Below are 22,567 nucleotides of genomic sequence, written 5' to 3'. Positions count from 1 at the left end.
GGATTCCTACACCAAATGGCTGGAGGTCGCACTGGTACCGTCCACTTCTACGGCGGCAGCCATCCGGGTACTACGTAAGCTTTTTGCAACCCACGGGCTCCCTGACACCCTCGTCTCGGACAATGGAACCGCATTCACGTCAGAGGAGTTCCAGACCTTCACAGCGCAGAACGCCATCCGCCACATCCGCTCAGCACCATTCCACCCTGCCACCAATGGCCAAGCGGAGCGCATGGTGCGGACCACCAAGGACAGCCTCCGCCGCATGACACAAGGGGACTGGGAATACCGCCTTGCTGCATTTCTTCTAGCACAGCACAGCACCCCAAGCACAACGACGGGCCGGAGCCCAGCTGAACTACTAATGGGCCGGCGCCTTGCAACTAGACTGGACCGACTTCACCCCGACAGAGCTCAGGATGAGGTAGTGGTGGGGAAAGGCAGGAACCCCCGGACATTTGTGGCCCAGGACGCAGTGTACGCAAAGAATTTTGGGGCAGGCCCAGCATGGGTACCCGCCACAGTCACCAAGGTGACCGGTCCCGTGTCGTACGAGGTACTAACGGAAGGGGGGCAATGTTGGCGCCGCCACTGCGACCAGCTACGGCGACGATTCCCAGGAGGAACCCGGGAGGAGAGCGGGACAGAGGGGTCCCAAGGGGACAGCAGGGCAGTGAGGCCTGTAGAGCGAGAGGGGTGGGCAGGGGAAGCAGAAGCAGAAGCAGTAGGCACAGAGGGGCGCCCCGAGGCTGGAAGGACACCGGAACCAGAGCCACAACCTAGTGGTTCAGTGGCGCCAGACCAGACAGCCCCGGCACAGCCAGCAGCCTCGGAACACGAGCCAGAACCAGAACCCCTGACCAAGGAACACCCCAGGCCACAACGCACACGGAGGCGGCCAGCAGACCTTGGGGACTACGAATGCAACTTCCCGGGCAGGACTGGAACTTAGAGGGGAGGGGTGTTATGTACTGAGCTGAATCCTAGAACAATAGGATTCAGAAACAGCGGGAGCTACCCAATCCAACTCCAGGTGGAAGTGAATCCGCAACCTGATTGGCCTGCTGGAGCAGCCAATCAGGCGGCGGGCAGAAGTGAATCTGCTACCTGATTGGCCTGTAGGAGCAGCCAATCAGGCTGCAGGCAGAAGTCAATCCACAATATAATTGGCCCACAGGTGTAGCCCTGAAGTAGCCAATCACGCAAGGCCCATTGTGTAAATAATGTATATAAGCAGATGGTTTTGGGAAAAGAGCCATTCTTCTTCTCCTCTTCTCCTTGATGACTATGAGCTGAATAAAGAGCATGAAATTCACTCTCGACTCCGAGTACATTTCACCTACTTTCCTCTTATCTTCCACAAGTTTCAGGTAGGATTGGTAAGATTTTACTGTCACTCACTTCCACTTCTTTTGCTTTGTATCTGCCAGGTTCAGAAGCATTACTACCGAGCTGTCTGTCAGGCTCCTATCCTTGGTGCGCACGCATGTATGCACCCCAGGCACATGGAAACATGCTCTGCTGCTGCATTTGTGTGTGTGATACAGAAATACATGGTTAGGGATTTTTGATCCCCAATGTGCATCACTTTGTACTTACATGCAAGCTCAACAGTGGCTTTTATATGTTCTCAGATTTCTTATCAAAGTCTTGTTGGCACTTCCTGATGGCAGGGAAAGAGGACAGCCTTAACCTTGTTCCAACGTATCATTTTCATCAAGTATTTAAATGCTGGGCATGTGAAACCCCCTGGAAAATGGTTTGCTGGCTAAGTATGGAGAGAGGACTTCAGAACAGAGCTCCAAGACCACAGTTAAAGGTAGACTTCACTCAATTAACAAAAATAACAGCACACTTACTCTGCGCAGTTCTATTGATGTTGATATTGAAGTAATCATGAAATTAGACTGCACAAAAAATAACACAATTTTCAGTTCTAAACTGCCTTTCCATTGCTTCATGGATCAGACAGGCTGATGATAGAAAATAGCATCCTAGAAAATAAAAGGATCATGGCACAGCCGTTTCTCAGGCTTCAAACATATACTTGCTTACTGGGCTTGTGTGCATTTTAATTACTAAGAAACTTACCCGCTACATGTAACAGCCTGCAGGCAGTTCCAAGTTCTTTGTACCTTTTATGAACTCATTTCTTTTATAAAGAGATTTGGGTCATGATTTTTGCTGACATTTTTTTCCATGCTATGTTTCTCTAAAATCTCACGACAAGAACAATAAAACCGATTTCCCTTTCTTTATCCTTGCACTTTATTTTCTTGCCTCCAGCTTATTGTGGTCAGTAGTGATTAGCTGAGAGAGAGAATAAAGCCCCAGTCACAAGCTGTTGATTCGATTCAGAGTACATTATTTAAGGCTTAAATTGATATCTATCTTTGGGTTCCTTTTGGCAACACCCATATAAAACAAAACAGAAAAAGTTTCACTGACTGTACGCAATGCGAGGACTGGCAACCAAATTCTCATAAATGAGAAATTCACATCTCTGTATCCCAAGGACATAAGGAGCGCACAAAGAACAAGAGATGCAAGTGACTTGACCTTTGTAGGATAAGCCACATTCATGTGAAGGGACAAGAAAGCCTCACCCGCAATACAACATCTTCAATCAGATCCCACAAAACAGCATTTGTGGCCAGAGTGAGTGTTACCTTTCTTCCATTTCAGGTACTTGCCTAGGGTATCACTTCATGCCTAGAAAACATGGTGTCTTCCCAGCAGTTTGGTGCCATTCTGGAGAAGGGTGAACATGGGACATATAAATTATACATATGGGATGAGAGGAAAACCTACTTCACTATCAGGTGAGGACCATAGCTTCAGAAATATATCTGTCTCTCAGGATGCTGTACAACTTTTTTTAAATTAAAACTTAAAGCAGCATAAAATAACCAATGAGGGAAAGAGTCAGTTGAGAAAACCAGATTAGCTGTACAGTGGTACCCCTACGTAACGAATTTAATGCGTTCCAAACACACATTTGTAAGTCGAAAAAATTTGTAAATCGAATCCCATAGGAATGCATTGGGAGAAAAAATCGTAAGTAAAAGCAACCCTATCTAAAAATTCGTAAGTAGAAAAAATCCTATCTAAACCGCATCCAAAATGGCAGATGGAGCTCCATTCGTAAGCAGAAACATTCGTAAGTAGAGTTATTCATAAGTAGAGGTACCACTGTATAAAAACATTGGGTGGAATGTTTTAAGGCAATTGTTCTGTTAATGCAAGGATTTCTGCTTGTACAACAAAACATTACCGGTATCACCTTCCCTCCATGCAATCCCTACATCTGTTCTAGAGGTTCCCCAACCCTCTCGAGCAGATTTGTGGAAGGTGCAGGGCACATGCGAGGGGAGGGGAGGGGGAAATCCCAATTCTACTGAATACCTGCCTCACATGGCAAAAGCCTGGCAAAAGGCAGCAATGGGGGGGGCAACCATACTTTACAGGACAAGTGCTCCAGAGTCTCTCTCTTTCCCAATGCAACAGTGCTTCTGTGGGTTAGGACACAGAGAAGAGAATCATAGAATCATAGAATTGCTGAGTTGGAAAGGTCCCCAAGGACCATCTAGTTCTAGTCCAACTGAATCACAGCTAAATAATCTCTGACAGATGGCCACCCAACCTCTGCTTAAAAGCATCCAGTGAATGAAGGTCCACCACCTTCCAAGAGAGTCTGTTCCACTGTTAAAAAGCTCTTACTGTCAGAAAGTTCTTCCTAATGCTTAATCGGGATCTCCTTGCTTCTAATTTGAATCCATTGGCTCAGGTTCTAGTCCTGCCCTCTGGAGAAGCAGAAAAACAAGCTTGCTCCATCACCCACATGACAGCTCTTCAGATATTTGAAGACAGCTTATCTTTTCTTATAAAAATATTTAAATACTTCTGTATCATTGAAATATATCAAGGGTGGCCAACTTCCAAGAGACTGCAACCTGCTCACAGAGTTAAAAACTGGCAGTGATCTATGGGGTTCAGGTCAAGGTCATTGAGTTTTTTTTAGGAAGGAAAGCCATCCATGTTTTGGGGGGTTCAGGTCAAGGTTGAGCTTTTTTTAAGGAAGGAAAGCCCTGTTTGGGGGACTTCAGGGCAAAGTTGTAGAGCTTTTTTAGGGGAGCCAAAGTTGCTGAGCTTCTTTGGGGGGGGGGAGCCAGTGATCTACCACAGACGTCCAGTGATCTACCACTAGATCACGATCTACCTGTTGGACATGCCTGAAATATATAATAGCTGTTTACAATATAAAACCATAAACCCATACAGTAAAATCATCATCTTTATCAATCATCTTTAGATGCCTCACACTCCCCACCCCCTAGAATTGTCTGCGATTGCGCCTTCAGGGAAGAGCATCTCCTCCTGATTCTGGGGGATCGGCTGGCTGTGCAGGTGGATGTGACTCCTGAGCCAAGCTATTTCGGGCTTTAAAAGTCATCACCAAATCCAGAAACAAATTGGCAGCCACTGCAGCAGTTTCAGGAGAGGAGAAACATGATATTGCAGCTTCATTCTAAACCAACTGAAGTTTCTAAAGACTCTTCAAAGATAGACGCATGGAGAGGGCATTGTAACAATCCAACCTGGGCATAACTCAGATCTGTGTTCTTAGTTCTGAGGTCTGACTGCCTCAGAAAGGATTGCAGCCGAACCCTCAGCCGAAACTGGATAAAGGGACTCCTGGCCACAGCTGCCCCCAGTGAACACATTCAGGTGTAAAGCCCACTCCAAGAGCATATCACTATTATCACCATCATGATCACATCAACATCTTCCCAATAATTGCCTCTTAATATGTATTCGTTAATACTGTATATAAATTAATACTGAGCCGTAGCGTGTAGCAAATCCTGACTGGTTCAAGTGAGGCAAAACTGCAATGTACGGTACACACATCTCCGTTAATACAGATTATTTGAACTTGTTTTATATGCATGCCATTTTTCCTAGGGTAAAACATGACAGTCTTAGAAGAACATAGGCTACAGCCAAGAAAAGGACATTTGTGATAAAGAAAGAAAACCCAAGATCTGTGTGCTTGCGATTGCCTCTCTTTCATACGGAATTAATGGTGGTTTAATGGGGTATGAAAGAATGTTTTACTGGAAACAATGAGGAACAATTGTCTAGCTCACGTTTCATTTCACAGGTCATTATTGCATTAAGAAGTAAATCGACCAAGTCCGGTAAATAACAGTCTGTGTATTGCTGAAAGCTTCAAACCAAACAATCTTAGCTCTCTTCCACAAATATCTGTCATTTTTAACCCTTGCAGAGATCTGCTGCAGGCTAAACAATTACTGTCTTCACCCACCTCTGGCAGGTAAGCATTATTCATTTTACTCCTCATCCCCCTTCTACAAGGCTACGGCTTTTGCATTGTTGCTTTGTTTATTAGCCAACCTAGCCAACTGTGTGTCTGGTGGCCTTGAAAAACAACGCACATTTCAGTGAGCGCTTCAGGCATCTTTAAACAGGCTGCTTCCTCTGCAAAATTAATTGTTGCAAAACACAGCACTTATGTGTAAAGCACTGCACACTAACACTCAGCAGTTTGCTTGGGTTACAGATATGCCTGGGAAATTTAAGGGAAATGCAATTATTCTTTAAGCCTGCACACAAGTGATATCAGCAAGGACACGGTAATACCCATTAACCTGCAAAAAGCCTTATGCTTTAATTTACTAATTCTAAACTGAGAATCATAAACCATAGCTTTCCTGTGGTTTGCCTCTCACTTTATAAGAAACATGTTTTTACAAGATATTCCTTTGGCAATGGTTTCAAAAGTGTTCACCAAATGCAAAAGTGCTTGCTAAACCTTTAGGTCACCACTGGTTCCATTTCTCAGTTTATGAACTGGATTATGTACTGCAGATGAATCCTTGTAATTTCAATTTGCCTTAAAAGAGGTCTAAAATTTAGATACAGTGGTACCTCTACTTACGAATTTAATGCGTTCCGAATGCACATTTGTAAGTCGAAAAATTTGTAAGTCGAATCCCATAGGAATGCATTGGGAGAAAAAAATTGTAAGTCGAAGCAACCCAATCTAAAAATTCGTGAGTAGAAAAAATCCTATCTAAACCGCATCCAAGATGGCGGACGGAGCTCCATTCGTAAGTAGAGTTATTCGTAAGTAGAGGTACCACTGTATTGTTTCTGCAGAACTAGATGTCCATGTACCTACTCTTGCCACCCTCCTGCAGTATGTTTTTACCGTTCTCAAGCTACCAGTGCTGAATCAAAGCTAGAGCAATGGTAGCAGCAGTGCTTTTTTCATAAAAAAAAATGTTTAGGGGTACTCTCATTTTCCTATTCATATTGAAATACTGCCCCTCAATGAGATCAAACTTAGATTCACAACATGTTTAGGGGTATGCGTCCCCCTGCATCCCCCCAGAAAAAAAAAACACTGGGTAGCAGGGAAAGGGAAGGATTCCAATGCTGGGAAAGATGGGACTATTGTTCAGAGCGGTTATCAGAAAAGGAAATTCACTTTGGGATTAAAAAAACAGGTAATAAAATCAATGCCCAATATGTGGGCTAGATACATAAAAATAATCAAAAGGAGGATCTATTATTATTATTATTTATTAAATTTGTATTCTGCCCTTCATTCGTAGATCTCAGGGCAGTTTACAAGATAAAATTACAATCGAAAACCCACAAAGTACATAGTAAAAATAACAACAATGACAAACCAATAACCCCCCATCCCACAACACATTTGAACTGCCTGATCGGGAAAATACTAGTCCATAGCAACAACACTGAGTTTTCAGTACTAATTTTTTTATTGGATTTTTAAAACATAATTAAGCAAATAAACATACAATATTAAAAATTAAGCAAATAAACATACAATAAACATCCAAAAATACACCAACAAATACATACATAGAACAAAAGAATAAAGAATAGAGAAAATCAAAAAAGAAAAAAGAAATTTTAAAATATAAATTTTTCAAATCATTATCTTGTAGACTTCCTCTTTCCCCCCTTTCAATTTATAAGCTTCTTTAGCAATTCCCTTTCTCATAATTTTCCAATCCTTAACTCAATTTTTCTTACATTTATTATACTGCCCCCACCCCCTTCCCAAAGATCCCCCTGCCACCAAGGGATCCTCAGGTATAGTAGTAGTATAGTAGGACGGAGGAGAAGGCAGTCCTTTTTCTTATTGAAGCCCCACCCCACCCCTCATCCCAGCACACACACACACCCTGCCACCAGAAGGTCCAAGACAAGGGGTGAAGAATTGGGGCACAGGGTAACTCCATTATTCCCTAATACCACAATTAATCGATTCTAATTCATTACCTATTTTTCCTTTTCATTTACACAATCTTAAAATGTTTTCTTCCTTTAGCCTATACATTTCTTCCAAATTTCTTTCATATTCACCACATTTTAATATACATAATTAAATTCTCTTCAGACTATTTCCAATTTTATCCACCCTCTTCATAACTACAAATTGCTTTCTCCCAATTGACACATTATTATCCACAAAATTCACCCCACTCCCATTCTCCAACATCTCCCCTCCCCCTCATTCCTATTCTCCCCCCACCGCCACCTCCCCTGCCAAACCTCTATTCTTTCCAGCCCACTCCTGACAGCTCCCCTTCCTATTTCCCTTGCCCATTCTTCTTTTCTTCTCAACTGAAAATACACTCTTCTTTCTTCATTGAAAGCACAGTCTTTCATTTGCAGTTTTTGCTGATTTTCTTCTAAAACCATTTTTTCTTCAAAGTTCACTTTAAAGTTTTTGAAACAGTCATCAACTTTTTTGACCTCTGCGTCCTCCCTTCCATTGTCCATTTCTTGCTGTTTTTCTTCTATATCCATTTTTTTCTTCAAAGTTCACTTTGAAGCCTTTTTAACTTCAGTTTTTTAACTTCAGAAATAGATATTTTCAATTCCTGCTTATTTTCTTGCATCAGTTTCATTATGTCCGCATATTGACCATCTGTTATTGTGGCTGCCATCCTGACTTGAAGGTCACCACAGAGGAAAAACAGGATGTGGGGATGCATTCAGTGTCTCTGAATAGAAAAGCAAAAGTGGAATGTCTCCTTCGTTTTTAAACTGTCACCGTTTTCTTATGCAGCTATGACAAACGATGTCACTTTCTCAATCCAAATCCTCAAATTTCACAAAGATATAAATCAATATAAATTTCCTTCCCCCCTTCCCCTGCTTCTGGGGGGAGGATTTCAGTCCTGCCTTTGGATGTTTAACTTCTTGCACTATTTTTCTGGCTGAAGGTATATGTCCTTGCATTCTATAACAATCAGTGGGAAGGGACCAGCTTCCGTTTTTTAAAAATCCCTTTCCTGTGGCCAAATTCTCTTCAAATTGAATCCAATAACTCAAAGTATTCACAGTACCATCCTTTAGTAAATGTCCTTTAGAAGTATCGATCTCTGATGCCAATCACTGCTGCAGCTTCGCGCTGTCAAAGGAAGTGATAGATCCGTTTGCATTGCAGCTCTGACCCCCTCACTCTTGGGGGCTGAAAATAGAGCCTTTTCTGGGGAGGGGGGAGCCGCAATCATGCTAGCCGGACGCCCACGTTCCCAAAAAGCTTGATTTGGGATTTCTAAGGGGACCCGCTGCGCTGGAGTGGTGTACCCAGCCTTTGACGCGACGGGTTTCGCTCCGATGAGCAAAACCCCAACCGAAATGGCAGCGCGATTGACCGGAAGTCAACAACACTGAGTTTTCAAAGATGAAAACTTTGGCCTCATCGTAAGTTAAAAACATCAAGAAAATAGAGGATGGGAAGAACTACCAAAGGTCCTTTGCATATAGGGCACTCAAGTTAGGAAGTTGTGATGTGTGTCCATGATTTGGACACACACACACAAATAAACATTAAGGGTCTGATGAAAATGATTAGACAATATGTGAGGGACAAGGGATACCGGGAAGTCCCTCCCATCTTAAGTTCCAGCCCATCCCCAAGCGCTGGGGAGAGCAGGGAGAGCTCTGCCTCCAGCGGAGAATCAGGAAGTGGTGTCCGAGGCTCAGGCAAGGTTGCGGAGCCCATGACCCAGGTGGGACAGGAAGGGGGGAGCCCGGGGGGAAGGCCAATTCCCCCAACTCCGGAATTGCGCCGAAAACGTAGGGGGAAGAGGCTGGGTCTCCCAAAGCTTCTTTGCTGGAAGAAAACGCGCCAATCTCCATTCGGAGGTACTGATACCTCACCGTAAGCATGTATATAGATCGCTCTGAGCACTGTAAATAATCAGCACTTAATAAAAGTCTAAAAGGACTATGCTGCGAGGAGTCGTTACTCTAGAGTAGCCACATCAGCACCTCTGACACAATATATTTAAAAAGATATAGGCAGAATTTACAGGTCAATTTAGAATTTTCAGGTGGGGAACACAAACCCAACCTCTTTTATTTTTACCTTTTCTCCAATGACAATAGTAATAGATTCACCCCCAAAACAAGCTAAGGGGCACCTGCCTATCCCTTTCTTGTGATGTCACTTATAAGGTAAGTCCTATGGAAAAACTTCCTGTCATACAGACTGTGGTTCCCTGACATTTGTAAACTACTGCCCACCAAACAATCTTTATTGCAATGCATTCATGAGCACACAGAACAATTAACCTGGTTTCAAAGGCCACAGTGGTCACACTGTGGCTCTGACATTGGTTTGTGATCCATAATCAGGTCACAGAAGGCAGCGGGGAGAAGCATGTCTGTACCAAAACTGTGAATTAATCAGCCCTCTAAGCAGCCAAAGACACGGATCCTTAGAGAAATGCCTTTTACCGGGTAAGACATTAGACATTTTGTTTAAAGATTAGACATTTTGTTTAAAGATTAAAGTTCTCTTTGTGCTTAATCAATTTCTAAGGCAGGATGGAAAATGGGATTAATTACCGTCCCTTGCATCGAGCTCCCATCCTGCAGAAGTCATAAACGATGCAACTTTTCTGTTAAAATGGCTGCCAGCAGCAGCAGCATGCTCAAGAGATGCTAATTGTAATTAAGGAGTTTATTTGGAATCACAGAACAGAGTCTTAATCAGGACGAGAACAGAGGCTCACTGCATGCACTTGCAGCACACGGCTGTGTAACAGAATGGTTCTTTTTAAACAGGCAGTTTGCTTTAAAAGGTTTGAGCAGGGTGTTACGCCGGGGGGCCTAGCATTTTCTCCTCTGTGGGATTCAAGCGAAATCTTATTAGGTCAATTGTTTAGAAAGCATCTCACATTAGGGATTTCAGAGCACTTGTGAAAAGTGAATAAAATTACCCTGCTCTGCTGAAGAATAAACATGGACCACGCTGCCATTAATGCACATAAAGGTTATGCTGAATTAATTTACTTGCCCTGAAACAAGGGCCGACAAGACACACACAACTGGAAGTCGTGGTATCCCTAAGAACGTGACTCTAAATGCTTTTATTGTCATGCAGCTATATTTCTTATACCGAAGCCGAAACAATGGGCCAATGCTGCCAAAACGTGCAAATTTCAAATGTGATACAGCACAGGCAGAACACGAAGGCACAGAAAAAACCAAAGTCTTAATGTATTAACAGGAAATAAGGTAAACACAAAGTACAGGCGATACAAGGTGGATCAGCAACGTCGCAACAGACAGGTTGCCGGCGTTTAAGACCTGTTTCGCCCAATATTGGGCTTCTTCAGTGGTATCTTCTTCTTTAGTGAACGTACAGTTTCTTATTTAGGCTTAATCCCCAGTGTTTTCTTGTTAATTTTTCAAATTCAACATCTTGTATTCTTTATATTCTTACAAAATAAAAAATTCCTTCAGTAGCACCTTAAAGACCAACTAAGTTTTAATTTTGGTATGAGCTTTCGTGTGCATGCACACTTCATCAGATACACTGAAACAGAAGAAACCAGACCCTTATGTATATTCAGAAGGTGGGGGGTGGGGGTGATGGGAATGGGTGATGGGCTGATAGGAGTGGTAAACCAGTAGGTGACTGTTAACGACTGTTAATGACTGTAATTGGTCTTGCGGGGGAAAAGCAAGGGTTGAGGTGCTAAGGAAAGCTTGATCATGTATAATGAGATAAGAATCCTATGTCTCTGTTCATTCCAGGTGGCTCTGTTCATTCCAGGTGGCTCCAGGTGGCTCCATTATATTCTTAGTTAGAGTAGAATAAGGTGGCCTAACAAGAAAACTCTGTGGCCTAAGCCTAAATAAGAAACTGTACTTTCACTAAAGAAGAAGATACCACTGAAGAAGCCCAATATTGGGCAAAACAGGTCTTAAACGCTGGCAACCGATCTTTCTTATACCAGCACAAAATAGAAGTTCAGAAGCAGCCGCCTTCAGACGGCCAACGTGGAACTGGGCTGCCTTATGTCTCTTGCGACTTACCAGACTTCTCAGCCTTACTGTGTGGTTCTTGCACGCAACTTACCAGCATCCAAACACGGTTGTTCTGTTTCAAACTCTGATTTGGGGAAGACAGACACAGGTGGATTCAGTCTCAAGGCACTTCCATCCAAATCTTTGAAAAGAGCTTTTCCTGAGCTCCCACAGATCACAGCAACACATGATTCATTTGATTCATTTTCTCTGACAAACAAAACAAACAAATATAGTTGAGAGAAAACCACCGTGAACTCAACTCAAAGAATTTTCCCATTATTGACAGGCACATAGTTTAAACAGCGGGTAGCATGAAAGTAATGGAAACAGACAACAAATGGTATACAAATGGATGCTACCGCACTACTGCTTCGCCAGTTGTTTAAGTTTTCGTGTTTGTCTTCTGCCTATGTGTGAACCTGAAGCTCAGCAATATTTCTAGCTAGTAACATGAAAGTTTCAAGAGTTCAGATTTGAAAAAGATGTATTAAATGAAGTATGAATCTAGAATCATGCAGAGATAATCATCATTTCATATATATTCACATATATTTTTACTCAGACCCAGAACAATACAAAACAAAATTGGAGTCACAAGTGGGTTAACAGTGGCCTCATTCAGACATGGTTTAGAGCTACATGAATAAGCCATTCCGGCATGCTCCTTGCTCCCGCTGTCTGATGCACAGACACAGCTGGGAGGAAGATTCTTGCAGCATTTACTTTCAGGCTATGGAGACATTCGCAGCTTGAAACAAAGCGAGGGAGTTTCTTCCGCACTACATTTCAAGTCACATTCTTACTTTGCTGTCCAGACCAGAGGGGAGCGGCAGGGGATGAATTTACCTGATGCCCATTATGAGTTTTGCTTCCCTGCACTGAGCTCCAATTCACTGAAGCTGTCACCTGTACATGCAAAAGACCTGCCTGAAATGTATACAACTTTCCCATGGCTTCCACTTTCAAATCAGATGAGAGCTGGTTTGAGGTAAAATGCTTTAAACAGGAGGATTTCTCAAGAGGTTACTCAGCTTAAGTGGTGAAGCCATGGTGATCCTTGCCCCTGAATCACAGCTTGTCTAAACTGAAGTAAGCCTTGTGTTTTGCACTTCCTACGTTGCTGAACCACAATGCCTGGTTCAGCAGAAATGGGAAGCTCTGATTTGCCAAAAGTGGAATCAAAGGTTTCCTCAAGCTCACTGCAGTTCATTCATGCAGCATTAAGTCATGATTTAGCATTACACCCAAACCTAACCAGTAGCCTAAATTTATTTTCTTTGGAAATTACAGAGTATGTGCCTTGATCTTGGGTATGTTTTGGTCTGGATCTCTAACTTGGCCTTTTCCTGCCATTCCTGAGGTATAAACTCAAACTCGTTATAAGCAGAGCAGTCAATGTAAAAGGCATTGCATGTACAGTCATACCTTGGAAGTCGAACAGCTTAGTTCCCAAACGTTTTGGCTCCCAAACGTTGCAAACTCGGAAGTGACTGTTCCTGTTTGCAAACTATTTTTGGAAGCTGAATGTCCGAAGGGGCTTCCGCGACTTCCAATTGGCTGTAGGAGCAGGAATTTGGTTTTTGAACGTTTTGGAAGTCAAACGGACTTCCAGAACAGATTCCGTTCGACTTCCAAGGTATGACTATACAGTGGTACCTCGGTTTGCGAACACAATCCGTTCCACGGAGGCGTTCGCTCGCCGAAGGCACGCTTCTGCGCATGCGCGAAGCACTGATAGAGCACTTCTGTGCACGCACACGCTGCACAGATCTCTTCTGCACATGCACAAGCTGCGCAGATCGCATCTATGCATCCGACACCGTGGAACCCGGATGTAAACACTTCCGGGTCCACGGCATTTGTAAACAGAGGTTTTCGTAAAAGGAGGTAGGCATAAACCAAGGTTCCACTGTACTAGAAACAAGCCAAGGCTCCTAAACAGAGAATCCCAGACTCTCTGACTTTGCTAAAGGAGCTAGAGAACCTCTAACAATGAAATATGTCCACCCTTCACTAAATGACATTTTCCAAGATGCTTTGCACAGGAAGCCAAAAAGACCTTCCAGTGAATTTATATTTCTGCTGTGGAAATCTCTAGGTTAGGCTTGGGGAACCCGTGGACCCCCACATGTTTTTGGATTTCAACTCCCATTAGCCCCAGCCAGAACAGCCAATGATCCAGGATCACTGAAACTGCAGTTCAGCGACATAAAATGTCAGTTTTATTTGTGATATACAGTTGTTTTTGTTATATGCCTGTTGTCTTTGTCCATGGAGTTTTCTTGGCAGGAATACTGGAGTGGCTTGCCAGTTCCTTCTCCAGGTTTTGTCAAAACTCTCCACTATGACCTGTCCATCTTGGGTGGCCCTGCATGGCATAGCTCATAGCTTCTCTGAGTTATTCAAGCCCCTTCGCCACGGCATTGATACATGAAGGGGTTGTTGTTGTTTTTCTGAAAACTAGTTTAAAATGTAATAACAAAAACAACTTTTGTTGTTGTTGTTTAGTCGTTTAGTCGTGTCCGTCACGAAGAGTTTTCAGGAAAAAAACATTGAAAGTTCTATTTTTATTGTTTTTACAGAGATTTTTATTATATTAAGCAGTATATTTTTGTCATAAACAAATGCCTGGAGAGCTACAAGTTCTTCACCCCGGTCTAGATGAAAAGAAGCACCCAATGCTTGACAAGAAGCCTCAGGCAGGTTACCTGAAAGCGATGGCCCCCTTACCTATTTTGCAGTGGGTGGAAATAGAACACATTTTGTTCACTGACATGGAGCATGCTTGCCCTTTCGGATGTGACCAGGTGCAGAATGCCTGCACCGTCAGGATTCGTCATGATGCAGATGTCTCTGTCGTCACTGTAGCAAGTTCTCCTAAAGCCAGCAAAGATGACATCTGACAATGGAGGAAAGCAGAGTTGTGGGAAAGGCTCAGAAGTCAGATCATCCAAGGCTACAACACAAGGGATTTGACAAGCTGCATTGATGGGTTACTGGTCTATGGTATACTCTAGTCGCCAGAAACATCGATAGAGACTTTAAAAGAGTAAGAGGGGAAGATAATATCCGGGGCAGTGGTACAAAAAAAGGGGGGGGGGGCATTGCAGAGAAATAATTATAGCATCTGAACAGAGGGGGCAGTAAATCTACCTGGCGAAGCACATTGTATTGGCTCAAACTCCTGCCTAAAATTTGTGTTTTGTTTTTGTTGTTTTTTTGGAACACCCAGCCTGATCCCTCTATGACCTTTGCACATGAGGGAGCTTGGGTTAGACATTTTGACTTTCAGGGGGTCCAGGATGAGAGGCTTCGAAATTATTGAAATTCAAAGCCTGAATTGAATTTGGATAATGTACAGTAATGTACATTACAATTAGACAAAGGAAACATAATCAGCTCTGGTCTCGGAAACTATTGTTTCTGAAACACAGCACAGTATCTATTAAGGCACAGTGATATCAATTGCAGACCCTAGATGTAACTGTTAATTAAATAGTACAGTTTGTGAGCAGTTTGTGACTTCCCGCCAAATAAATGCCATAATGATTTTTCCACCTACTTTGATATATTCTTTTAAAATCAGTGGCTATGAGTTAGAATTTCAGTTTTGACTGAAATTAATTTGCATAAGAGCTGACAATTTTCCGTCCTCCCCCTGCAAAGTGCTAATACTTGTAGACCCTGTTCATCTAAAGTTAGATATATGCCTAATATCCACTGAAACCTAACTTAAATATCATCGCTTTCAGTAGAACTTGGTATGCATAAGCTTAGCTGGGTCAATGCCTCAATGTTCTGCTTAAAAATTTCTCACAATTTCCATTTTTGCTTTTCAGAAGAAAACATTTAGCAAAATAACTAATTTTGTAACTTTTTCAGGTATTCCTCAGTTGTCCGTAAATATATAGTGTTGTATCATCATGCATCCAAAGCAATAGGCTTTACTTATGAGCCTGTGCATGTTTATTTAGAAGAAGGTTGTACTGTTCAATGAAAGTTATTGGCCTTAGGAAAGAGAGCAGAGGACCGCAGTCCTAGCCCACAAAAGCTTAAGCAATATACATGCTAATATTTAAGGCGCCACAACATACTGAGGTGTTTCATTGGTTAGTTGGTTTCGCTGGGAAAAAAATTAAGCCATTCACCCCGTCTTAAATTTGCTGCTAATTTTATCAGTTTCCAGAAATAAAAACCATTAGAGTCTTTGACATTTGAAAATAAAATAAAATACTAGTCCTCTTTACAGAGCTGATTAATGCAGGACCCCAAAAGCTCACAAAAATGTAACACCAACCTTGTAACTTCATGATTCCCAGCACTACGGAATAATTTCTCATTTTATGCCATGGGCTATCAGGCCACCAGCTATGATCAGAGGTGAAAGAAGGCCACAGTATCCCAACTCGACCCCTCCAAGGATTACGTGGAGCTCGGTCAGTACTTGTCAAGTCAGCTGCAAGAGGTTGGATTCTGTCCTTGATGCAATCAAAGGAAGAGCTTGTGGCCACAAGGACAGAGTCTCGTAGTATGACTGACAGCCTTTCCAGGTGGGACTGCAGATCACCAGGTGGGCTGTAAAGCACTGGCAGGAGACCCACAACATTGTCCACTAGCATCACTTTCTCTAACACTATGTTTCCTTTAAGATGAAACATGATCCCATAGTCATAGTTCTTGTAGGACAGAAAGCCTGTGATTTTGGTGCAGTTTGGAAAGCCATCTCCTCTGTATAAATGTATCCCGTGAAGGCTTGAATGAGCCACATTGTCAGTGCAAAGGGTCTCAGGTAAGGAACATTCTTGCCCTTTGATATGAAAGGCTATCCGTTCTGATCCGGCTACAACATTGTTCTGTAGGCGGGCACCATCTACAGCATTTGTTTTGATGCCAGTCACCCAGTGTACTGATTGCCCCGGCTGTTTGCTCAGAATAACAAGATTCCCGGTAAGGGTATGATTTTGGCCTTCCAAATGTATGCCATGACCAACGGTTCCAAATACCACGTTGCCATGTAATAGGAGTCCACTGCTTGCAAGCGCCTGAATGCCAGCTCCACAGCTTTGGTGAACGCTGGAGGAGATTATGAAAGATTCATGGGATGCATTCCTGATGCCAATGGCTGGAGACAGTGAAGATCCACAGCCCAAAATTTCAACATTAGAAAGCTGGAGGATACCTAGAACACAGAAAAAGACAGAGCATTAAACTAGTTTCTCTTTTGTAACCATTAAACCCAGAGAAGATACAAATCACATTGATAATGAATATTCCGCTGGATTTTTTAAAACAACATAAAGCTCTAGACCCATATTCCTGAAGATAGAATCATAGAATCATAGAGTTGGAAGAGACCACAAGGGCCATCCAGTCCAACCCTCTGCCGAGCAGGAAACACCATCAAAGCATTCTTGACATATGCCTGTCAAGCCTCTCCAAAGAAGGAGACTCCACCACACTCCTTGGTAGCAAATTCCACTGCCGAACAGCTCTTACTGTCAGGAAGGTCTTCCTAATGTTTAGGTGGAATCTTCTTTCTTGTAGTTTGAATCCATTGCTCCGTGTCCACTTCTCTGGAGCAGCAGAAAACAACCTTTCTCCCTCCTCTATATGACATCCTTTTCTGTATTTGAACATGGCTATCATATCACCCCTTAACCTTCTCTTCTCCAGGCTAAACATACCCAGCTCCCTAAGCCGTTCCTCATAAGGCATTGTTTTCAGGCCTTTGACCATTTTGGTTGCCCTCCTCTGGACCTGTTCCAGCTTGTCAGTATCCTTCTTGAACTGTGGTGCCCAGAACTGGACACAATACTCCAGGTGAGGTCTGACCAGAGCAGAATACAGTGGTACTATTACTTCCCTTGATCTAGATGCTATACTCCTATTGAGGCAGCCCAGAATTGCATTGGCTTTTTTAGCTGCTGCATCACACTGTTCACATGTACTGCTCTCAAGCCAGGTGTCACCCATCCTGTATTTGTGCCTTTCATTTTTTTTGCCCAAGTGTAGTACTTTACATTTCTCCTTGTTAAAATTCATCTTGTTTGCTTTGGCCCAGATGACACTGCAATATCTGAGAAAGCGCATTGAAAAATTGCTTTAGGCAGTTCCAGTGGAATTTTTGAGTAGCAGGCACCAAACCCCATATGCCATATTACAACTACTTCCAGACTCCTGTCAAAATGACACTGGCCATTGTGAAGAGCTGAGGAAACAGCACTCTCACCCAACATGTTTATGGCGGCTTTTCAGCCCATTTCGTCTTGAAGCCCCAATCTCCAAACAGCACAAGAGTCTTCATTGTGTTTCCTGTAATAAACTATAACCTTGCTATCCCTCAGCAAGTGCTCTGTCATTCAAAATATTTCTTTACATATGCACTCCCCAGTGCGGCAGAATGCCACTTCAGCGCAGGGTAGAAAATAGCTATGGAGTTTCCCCCATTTTATGTACAATTAAAGGTACAAACAAATGTGCATAATCTGTGTTGTCCCATATACACACCATCATAATAGGAGGCACAGTGGCTGCAGACCTCGAAATGCATGGGAAGGCTCTCAGCTGCGCTAGCTGAGAAATTTGAACAAAACAGTTATGAGTATTTGAGTACCTGCATCCTGGGCTCCACTGGCATGGTGTCCCACTAAGATCCCCCCAGCACAATCCATGTCAGATTTAATTTGTATATTTCTTGTGAGAAGGCCAATCTCTGCAGCCAGAGGAATCCATTGTCCATTTTCTAATCTGTGGGATTGTCCTATACATGACATGGTAGAAGGAAACATGAAGGTAAAAGCAGGTCAGTTTTGGCCATTCAAATGTCTCCCCTTCAAAAATCAGAACAACAATGTCCTTTTCACTCTGGGTTCTCCTACTGGGTGACCAGCAAGAAACTTGGAAGACTGCTCCCTCACCAGCAGAATTAGAGAAGGGGGTTATCTGTCAGAATTCACTAAATACTGAACTAACTGGGAGATTTCTCAGGTTTTCATATGAAGCAGTAGGGCAAACAGCACCAGTTGGACTAATCACATCCCAGAGAAAATGAAACAGGAAAAGGAGACATTTTCCAAAATAACTTGGGAGCATTATGTCTAGGGCTTCAAGTCCAATAATTGGACAAGCATTGATGCTGTCAGTTTAGCACAAAAATATTGTTTAGATCACTCTGGAAGGATGTGGAAAACTCAGTGAACTCTGTCTGCAGCCCCTGCTCCATATCCACCCCCACTTCCATCCCCATATACCATATGAGCATAGCTGCCAAGTTCTCCCTTTTTTTTAAGGGAAATTCCCTTATGCTGAATAGGCTTCCTCGCGAGAAAAGGGAAAACTTGGCAGCTATGCATATGAGGAAGGATCACTCTATGTTATGTAGTTTTATTTTTTATACATTGTATACCACCCTGTGATCGTCAGATGAAGGCCAGTAGAGAAATTCAATTTAATAATAATAATAATAATAATAATAATAATAATAATAATAATCTGACAGGGCAGGGCCAGCAGGTATGATCTGTGACTTCAACATATGGAATTTCCACCCTTTCTGGCTATTCCTAAGGAACCATGATACAAAATAAAAGCTAGTTAATGTGCCAGGATAAAACAGCCAACACACGGAGCCACGGTTAAGAGTTTGCATACCTGTGTGTCTGTGGAGTAGACGTTCACGGATTCTAAGGCTACGACGGTTGACTTCTTCCAAAGTGAGTATTTCAGCCTGATGGGCTTCATAGGAAGACGAACTGATAACAATATTGTCCCCAGAATGCCAGTCCAATTCGTCTTGTACCATAATCCTAAAAACCTCTGCAGAATTAATGTGAAGATCCTACACATTTTTTTAATGATACCAAAAAACCCTATAGGGGGGAAATGGTTTAGAAAAACAGGAGAATGCTAAAGCAAATGATATATAAGTGGCAAAATAATATTATATGAAGAATGATGCGGCAGACTATAGGAGATAATTTAGTAGGCTTTTTTTTCCCCTGGGACAATTGAGGGAAAAAATAAAGTTTAAAATGGTAAGGCAAAAAGATATTGACACCTAGATTTAGATTTATTCAAGTTTGTAGTACAAAAAAGTCCATTGGCAGCTTATAACAAACAAAACCCATAATCATAACATCAGTAAATAACATACTCAAACTATGGTGACCCATTAAACTGCTAAAACATCATTGCCACAGTTGTCAATTGCCTGATCAAAAGAAACAAAATCACCCCTCAAATACCAGCAAACGCCCAGGAATGGAGGAAACTGAAGAAAATCTATATAGGATATATAACAAAAGAAAAATGATCAAATATTAGGGTTGATCAGATAATGTCACTGAAAGCAATGCTTACCTCTAGTCACATGGTTGCACTTTAGAATACTTTTGCCCCGCCCCCCATCAAATAAACCTGAAAATTACTAAAAGGTGAGCATATTTTCCAAATATGATTAGAAGGTAGGAAAATGGCTGCTCACCTGGTCCCAGGGTAGGCAGCAGTTGTGGCCCTTCGTGATCACACACACACCCCGGCTCCCTGGGGTGAAACGCTCTCCTATTGGCGGCTGGCTGTTGTGGAATTCCGCTGGCTGGCCACAAGGGATGGCACGAAAGCCCGCCATCCTCAATTTGGAACTGCCCAATCATGAGCAGGTTAGGGGCGGAGTCTGGGGGCGGACCGAAGTCTTCACTCTGGTCCACTGCCTGGAGATATAAGCTTACCTACACCTGCAATCGTAGCTGCCAAGTTTTCGCTTTTCTCGCGAGGAAGCCTATTCAGCATAATGGAATTTCCCTTAAAAAAAGGGATAACTTGGCAGCTATGCCTGCAATCCATAAAAGTAGTGGCCAATTTAAAATCCCAGAATGTTGTATTGTGCAGTTTGTTTACATCTGTGGCTGGGATTGCCTTTCACCCAGCAGGGTTGGGGGGGGGGGTAGCAAGTGGGTCCGCAAGCACTTCTCTTTAGCAACTGTATTGCAGAAAAAGTGGTGCCATCAGTCCATGTGCGCAGTCATTTCAGGGTGACAGCGAACATCAACCCAGTTGTCTAGCATCACCCATGCGGCCAGACCAGGAAACAGCAAAATCATATACAGTAGACAAATCTACATGCTTATCACTTTCACTACAAGATCCCTTACTGGCTTTGATTCTGTAACCCAGGCATCCCCAAACTTCAGCCCTCCAGATGTTTTGGACTACAATTCCCATCTTCCCTGACCACTGGTCCTGTTAGCTAGGGATCATGGGAGTTGTAGGTCAAAACATCTGGAGGGCCGCAGTTTGGGGATGCCTGCTGTAGCCTACAAGAAACAAATTCACCCAAAGGATAAGGTGTTGTAACTGAAAAAGATCCTGTCTGCAGTCATCAGCCACTTCATCACCTAAGGCATGGGGACAAAAAGAACCCCCCCCCTTACCTTTCATTGCCAGGAGCAGCATCTCTTCCAAGGTATGTCCAAGAGTTCTGGGTATAAGCACTATGTATCTGCAGCTTCCCATAAACACCTTGAAAGGGGAAGAGAAAACCATGCTGGGATCCAAAGAGCCCCCTTTTCAATGGCTACAAGGCCTGGTGCACACTAAGCAGGGATTTCCACTCTTGCCACATAAAGTGCCATTGCAAAACAGAGATAAAAAAAGCCTTGATATACACCAGGGGTGGGGAACATGTCTGGCTCCATGGGCTTGGTCCTTATCAAGATCTGCCTAATGGTAGGGCAGGGCTTGGGTGATACAGGGTTCTGTCACTTAGAATAAGCCCAGGGGTGTCCAACTTCCGAGAGACTGCAATCTACTCCCACTATAAATAAACTGGCAGTGATCTACCCATTGGATTGACCAGAGTTGTTGGGGAGGCTTCACCAAGGGGAGGATGGCCGAAGTTGTTGAGCTTTCTTAAGAGGGAGATACCAGAGTTGAGCTCTGGTTGGACAGCCCGGGAATAAAGGAAACACAGACAGGTGGAAGCAAAGCATGTAGGGTCATTACAAAGATTCCTGACCAGTTGCAAACTAAATAGCACCAGGGCCCTTTTTTCCAGCTGAACTCAGTTCCAGCACATCTCATGTGGGAGCCATTGCCTTTATAAGAGAACAAGGGAGGCATCCATGTCGAGTCCCAGCACCTCTTTTTCTAGAAAAAGAACACTGAATAGCACCATGGCTTCTTTTTCCTATGCACCTTAAAGAACTCAAAATATGTTACTTAACCATACCAATGGTTCCAGGATCAGCACTGAAGCCGTGTAATCGATCACAATAAACTCTCTCAGATGCACGAAGCAGAATTTGCACCTCTCTTCCTCTTTCTAATGGATGCTGCAAAGTACCTGGCAGGGGAAAAATGCATGGCCATTATTGATTGATTTTTATTTTTAGCATACTTTTCTATAAAAGAAATCATCTCAAGTGGCTTGGAATAAATCTAAAAACTTTGACAAAAATGTTATCATTAACATAGACATCAGTTGCTAAAAGGCAAGGAAAATAAAATTGTAACAAGTAAATCCCCAAACTTGCTTGTGAAGTCCAAGTATGCCATTGTTTGGCTTACTGTATTGTGCAAACAAGGCCATTATAACATTTGTAGGAGCAACGGGTAAAAATAGGTAAACTAGGTGAAAGCAACAGGCAATAACTTCTGAGGTACAGCCAGGGCCATCTTAAGCACATCCAGCGCTGTGGTGCAAAGGTCCCTCCGGCGCCCCCCTCCCTTTCCCAAAAATTAGAACCTGGGTCCCCAGGAGCCAAGTTCCAAATCACCTCCTTTCTCACAGCCCTCCGGATCTCATGCAACGGCTTTGTTGCTGGGCTGGGCTGAGTTTGGCCAACGTCCTGTTCCGCTTTGGGGAGGGAGAAAAGCAAGAAGCGGCACAGACAAAGGAGGAGAAATGCCTCTTCCATCATCCCCTTTGCAGAGGGAGAGGGGAGGGCCAAACAACGCCACACTCCCCATGCTTCTTCCTCAGGGCAAATGTGGGTTTTTGCAAGCAGACGCATTGCAACAAGGCTCCTCGCGCCTACGACCCCACGAGCGCCTTCACCTACTAGGACTTTGCAAGCCCTTTGCCTGCCTGGCTTGGGCTGCAAAGAGGAAGAAGGTCCTCTCGCGCCCACCCTCCTCCGGCTCAGCTTGGCCAAAGGGCAGGGTGGGCGGAGCTTTTCCT

The 22,567-nt window shown here is 43.3% G+C and overlaps 1 protein-coding gene across 6 annotated transcripts in view; it reads right to left on the bottom strand.

Moving 5' to 3' along the window:
• The window catches only part of PKHD1 (PKHD1 ciliary IPT domain containing fibrocystin/polyductin), a 261,509-nt gene that overhangs the window by 64,849 nt on the left and 174,093 nt on the right, over positions 1–22,567 (bottom strand). For all 6 annotated transcript variants that reach the window (XM_088665480.1, XM_035110412.3, XM_060272303.2 and 3 more), the window contains 7 exons: positions 21,617–21,730; positions 20,820–20,907; positions 19,042–19,196; positions 18,005–18,151; positions 15,689–16,570; positions 14,122–14,290; positions 11,441–11,598 (listed from right to left, as the gene is read on the bottom strand). In XM_088665480.1, coding sequence (XP_088521606.1) covers positions 11,441–11,598; positions 14,122–14,290; positions 15,689–16,570; positions 18,005–18,151; positions 19,042–19,196; positions 20,820–20,907; positions 21,617–21,730 — 1,713 coding nt within the window. The remainder of the gene's footprint in view (positions 1–11,440; positions 11,599–14,121; positions 14,291–15,688; positions 16,571–18,004; positions 18,152–19,041; positions 19,197–20,819; positions 20,908–21,616; positions 21,731–22,567) is intronic.

This window comes from Zootoca vivipara, chromosome 3 (assembly GCF_965207765.1).
Source record: "Zootoca vivipara chromosome 3, rZooViv2.hap1.1, whole genome shotgun sequence".
Classification (NCBI taxonomy): Eukaryota; Metazoa; Chordata; class Lepidosauria; order Squamata; family Lacertidae; genus Zootoca; species Zootoca vivipara.
Note: the sequence above shows the minus strand (reverse complement) of the source record. Positions and strands in the feature narration are given on the sequence as shown.